A 4,714-nucleotide genomic window follows, 5' to 3' on the forward strand; every position below is an offset into this window, starting at 1 on the left:
GACAGAGTTTTGCTCTGTTGCCCAGGTTGGAGTGCAATGGCGTGATCTCCGCTCACTACAACCTCCATCTCCCAGGTTCAAGCAATTCTCCTGCCTCAGCCTCCCAAGTAGCTAGAATTACAGGTGCCCGACACCACGCCCAGCTAATCATTAGTGTTTTTAGTAGAGACAGATTTTCACTATGTTGGCCAAGCTGGTCTTGAATTCCTGACCTCAGGTGATCCACCCACCTCGGCCTCCCAAAGTGCTGGGATTACAGGCATGAGCCACCCCCCCAGCCCTATATTTATTTATTTTTTTGAGACAGGGTCTCACTCTGTCACCCAGGCAAGAGTTCAGTGGCACGATCTTGGCTCACTGTAACCTCTGCCTCCCAGGTTCAAGCGATTCTCCCACCTTCGCTTCCTGAGTAGCTGCAATTACAGGCACCCGCCACCACGCCCGGCTAATTTTTTTAGTATTTTTAGTAGAGAGGGGGGTTTCGCCATGCTGGCCAAGCTGGTCTGGAACTCCTGACCTCAGGGTGATCTGACCGTCTTGGCCTCCCGAAGTACTGGCATCATGGGCATGAGCCACCGCGTCCTGCCGGTAACTATATCTTTCCTTCTGGTCACCCCAGAATGGTGGGGTTGGGGGCAGGAGAAGGGAAGAGTCTGCTTCCATTAGAGGGAAAGTGGAAAATGTCCCTAGGGGAGGGCGGCCCGCGCAAGGGCATCGATCCTGTCCTCGAACCGCACGATCCGGCCTCAGCTGATCTCTTCCCTTATCCTGGACGTCTCCTGCCCCCTGTCTGGGCCTCCCGAGGCGCCTGGGCCCAAGGTGACCGCCTTTCAACCGCAACCGCTAAGCTTGGCCCGGGGCGCGGTGTGTCCGTCTCTCCCTCCTCCCTGAATCCGGGAGTGCACTTGGCAGCAGACACTTAGCAGACTTTTCCGGGAGGAGAAGGGAAGCCGCCTCTCAGCTTGGCGGGGGGCAGTGGCGCGCGGCTGGGAAACTCTCTGAGCCCTAGCACTGTGAGGGAGACCCTGGCGCGCCGTAAGGCGGCTCTTGGCGCCCTCTCGGGCCGGAGCTGTGCGCCGCAAGGCTGGATCGGAGGGAGGGAGGGCCCGGGCCTTAGGGCGTCGCTGCGCGCTGGCTGGCACAGACTGGGCGGGGCTGCCCGGGTTCCGGAAAGACGACTTCGGGGGGACACCTCACAAACGGGCTGGTGGTTCAGAACCCCAGTCCGACGCGCTGCTGGGGCTCAGTCTCCTGGACGATGACGAGAACATGGCTCTGAAAAAGTGCCAGGGTGCGCTCAGGAGGAGAACACAGCACCCAGAGCGGCCCCCCAGGTAGCGGGGCCGGGTCTAGGAAGCCCTCTTCCAAGAAGTCCTGTGCCCTGAAGCTGACTGGGCGCGCTAGTTGATGAAACCGGGTGCCCCACCAAGGCGCCCTAGTCCCGAGGGCGGCGCCAGGGCGGGGCCGGAGTCCTCCTGGCAGGTGCCGGGGGCGGTGCCCGGCCCTGCCCCCGGGGGCCGTTCCTGGAGGCCAGAGGCGGGTCAGAGAAGCGGCCGGTGCGGGCGACGCCTTGGAACCCACGGGCTGCGACTGCGACCACAGGTGCCTCACAGGGCCCTGTGTCCTAACTCCGGGCATCAAAACCCCGGCTGGGAACTGACGCTTCCGAGCTGCTTCCAACCCTGGACACCGAGGTCCCCCAGCTGGAGAACGAAACCCTAGGGTCGTCTGAAGAGGGGGGCCACGAGCCCCCAGGGCCAGACAGCGAAGCCCCAGAACCTGTTGCGGAGCTGAACACTGAAGTCCCAGGCCGGGCGGCGAGGTCCCCAAGCCCTCCGCAAAGGACGTGGAGACCCTCGAGCAAGAAAGCGAAGTCCTCGAGCCATCAGTCTAGCAGGACTCAGGGCGCCCTGGGTTGTCCACAGCGGCGGGCTTTGAGAGTCCTGAGCCAGGCAGAGACGACCCTGGGCCGTCCGAAGCGCAAAGCGCGGGGATCCAGGGGCAGCGTCCCGCTCCGGGCCTGAGACTTCCTCCTCCAGGCCAGGCTCGGAAGCCCCCAACCTGCGTTTTCCGCCGTGCCCCGAGGCTCCCCAACGTCCCCCGGAGGAGCTGTTCATGGAGACGCCCATAGAGCGCGAAATCCGCCGCAGCTGCGAACGCGAGGAGAGCCTGCGCCGGAGCCGGGGCCTGAGCTCTGGCCGCGCGGGCCGCGAACTCGTAGAGCTGCGCGTGCGGCCAGTGCTCAACCTGCCGGGTCCTGGCCCCGCGCTCCCGCGCGCCCTGGAGCGCGCGCGGGCGGGAGCGCAGATGCAGCGGGACATCGAGCGGGAGGCCCACCGGCAGGCGGCGCTGGCGCGCCCCGCGGCCGCGGAGCCGCACGCCCAGTCGCCGCCGCAGCCGCTGGGCGAACTCAAGCGCTTCTTCGAGGCCGCCGCGGGGAGTGGCTCCTCCGCCGGGGCGGGGGGCGGCGCGGGCCCGCAGGGGCTGCCAGAGCCCGGGGGCCGGGCGCGCTCGGCCGTGCAGGGCCAGTGCCCGGTGCTGGCCCGCGCCCCGCCGCCTTTCGCTCCGTCACTGCTGGAGCAGGAGGTGCGCGCGGTGCGCGAGCGCGAGCAGGAGCTGCAGCGCCTGCGGCGCAGTGTCTATGGCACCGCGGAGTTCAAGGAGCCTACGCCGAGTCTCACCGGTAAGCCGCGGGCGCGGCAACGCCAGGGACCCCCAGGGTTCCAGCCGCCCCCACCGACTGCCCAGCTTAGGTGGCCCCTCCTTTGGCCCTCCGATTCTCGGGGCCTCTCCCTCCAAGCTCCCAGGCTCCTCCGACCCCTTCTCAACTTTGTCTCTTGCCCACCCCTTCTGGGGCTGCATTACTCGCTGTGATTCACCCCTCCACCGGGAGGGATGAACTCTCTGATCCACATCACCCAGGCTGCGCGGGGATGGGTGGGGGCATTTCAGATGTCTTCCTCTTTGTCGGGTTCCAGGGAACCCTGACTGGGTTCTGGCACTCCTGGGTCCTCCCTCTGCATTTTCAGGCTCCTGCCTCTCCATTCTGGGTTCACCTCCCACCTCCCTCGGGTTACTGGGTCCCTGGAGCTGAGTGGAGGCTTTTACGGGGAGGCGGAGGGTGAACGCCTGTGTGTGTTTAAGGGGTGCGGCCGGCCTTTTTCATCCTGGCTGCCTCCAGCTGGTGAGATGAGCGCACCTTCCCCCCTAGCGAGCAGGGGCGACGGAAAGTTGGCGGTGACCTGGCCCCCCCGCAGAAAGGCCTCGGAGAACGGCCTGGAGCAGGTGGGAGCCCCTTTACCCGTGTGCCTTTAGAGCTTATCGTTCCCCTACCCCTCCGCTGCCAGGACGCTGGGTGGGAAAAGGCGCATCCCCCCTGGAGGGCCATTCTGGTCCGAACTCAATGTGGGACGCATCCGGGGTGAAGAGGAGACGGTGGTCTTGGGGCCCAAACCGCCCCACCCTGAGCCTGGGTGCGGTGCGCAGGTCCCTGAGGCCGGCTTTCCTTCTGGCCCTCTGCCCCCAGGAGGAGCGCAAACCTTGAGGTTTGAGCAGACAGGGACCCCGGCCAGAAGTAACGTACGCGTCAGAGGACCAGGGCGGGGAGCGTCTAGCAGAAGGCCTGGAGAAGGGTCGGCCCTCTGCATTGGGGAAGATGAAATCGACCAGCCCATCGTTGAACTTGACTTTGTGAAATTGACCAGCCACGTCTATAAAACTTAGAGTTCCCCACTGGGAAACTGACCACCACCCACAACTCCGCCAGTGAAACTGTCCAGCCCTTCTCCGCCTAATCGTAAACTGAACTACCCACTCCCTTGACTGTAAGAGGGCCGGGGTTACGGCCGCGGCTGCCCCACTCCCCGCACCGCCAATAAAGCCTCTTCTTTCAGGGCACTGCAGCCGGTTTTGTTCTGGGTCCTGTTCGTCTGGAGTGGGGCGGGAGCACGGCGGGACGAGAGAGGCCCGAGAAAGCCCCAAGAGGTGCGGGCCGGAATGCCGGAATGCGCCCTTATCGCCCTGTTCTGGGGCTGCCCGCCTCCCATGCACTGCCAGACCTGGCCTGGCCCAGGTCCTACCGCCCCCTGGCGGCCGGGGTGCAAGATGTGGCCCTCGGACCGAGTTCACGCCCTGTTTCTAGGATTCCTCTTCATTTATTGGTGCACTGGCTAGACAGAGATGGTCAGAGACTGTTCCTACCTTGGGAACGTAAACAATAGCTACCGAGGTCGGGCGCGGCGGCTCAGGCCTGTAATCCCAGCACTTTGGGATGCCAAGGCGGGTGGATCACCTGAGGTCAGCAGTTCGAGACCAGCCTGGCCAACATGGTGAAACCCCGTTTCTACTTAAAAAAAAAAAAAAAAAAAAATTAGCCGGGCGTGGTGTCGGGCGCCTGTAATCCCAGCTGCTCGGGAGGCTGAGGCAGGAGAATCGCTTGAACCCGGGAGGCGGAGGTTGCAGTAAGCCGAGATTGTGCCATTGCCCTCCCGCTGGGTGACAAGAGCCAAACTCCGTCTCAAAAAAACAAAACAAAAAATACACACATACACACACAAAGAGGTGGTAAGAGTTCAGGCTTCTCAACATCATTAGTTCCTAATGATCACCATTCTTGACCTCATGGGTCCTCACTACGAATGAGCACACCTCATTCATAGTGTTGGGTCAAGAGTTTCTGCTTTCCAGAAGCACCCATGTCTGCGTGTAGGCAAGC

General features: G+C 63.4%; 1 protein-coding gene across 4 annotated transcripts; it reads left to right on the plus strand.

Annotated features, from left to right (window-relative positions):
• The first annotated feature begins 1,091 nt into the window (after positions 1-1,091).
• MISP3 (MISP family member 3) lies at positions 1,092-3,897 on the plus strand. Of its 4 annotated transcripts, none has more exons than XR_004264849.1 (3): positions 1,092-2,683; positions 3,145-3,285; positions 3,527-3,897. XR_004264849.1 is itself a non-coding variant. In XM_032265782.1 (3 exons), exons 1-3 carry the CDS (start codon positions 2,116-2,118, stop codon positions 3,542-3,544), a joined length of 690 nt encoding a protein of 229 aa, XP_032121673.1. In that variant the 5' UTR covers positions 1,100-2,115; the 3' UTR covers positions 3,545-3,897. The 4 variants fall into 4 exon arrangements, 3 of the variants coding, with proteins under 3 accessions (XP_032121673.1, XP_032121675.1, XP_032121672.1); XM_032265782.1 differs by having other exon boundaries at positions 1,100-2,683; positions 3,182-3,285; XM_032265784.1 differs by having other exon boundaries at positions 1,109-2,683; positions 3,212-3,285.
• Positions 3,898-4,714: the final 817 nt, after the last annotated feature.

Source organism: Sapajus apella, unplaced genomic scaffold, assembly GCF_009761245.1.
Source record: "Sapajus apella isolate SASKATOON/1434 unplaced genomic scaffold, GSC_monkey_1.0 scaffold152, whole genome shotgun sequence".
NCBI lineage: Eukaryota > Metazoa > Chordata > Mammalia > Primates > Cebidae > Sapajus > Sapajus apella.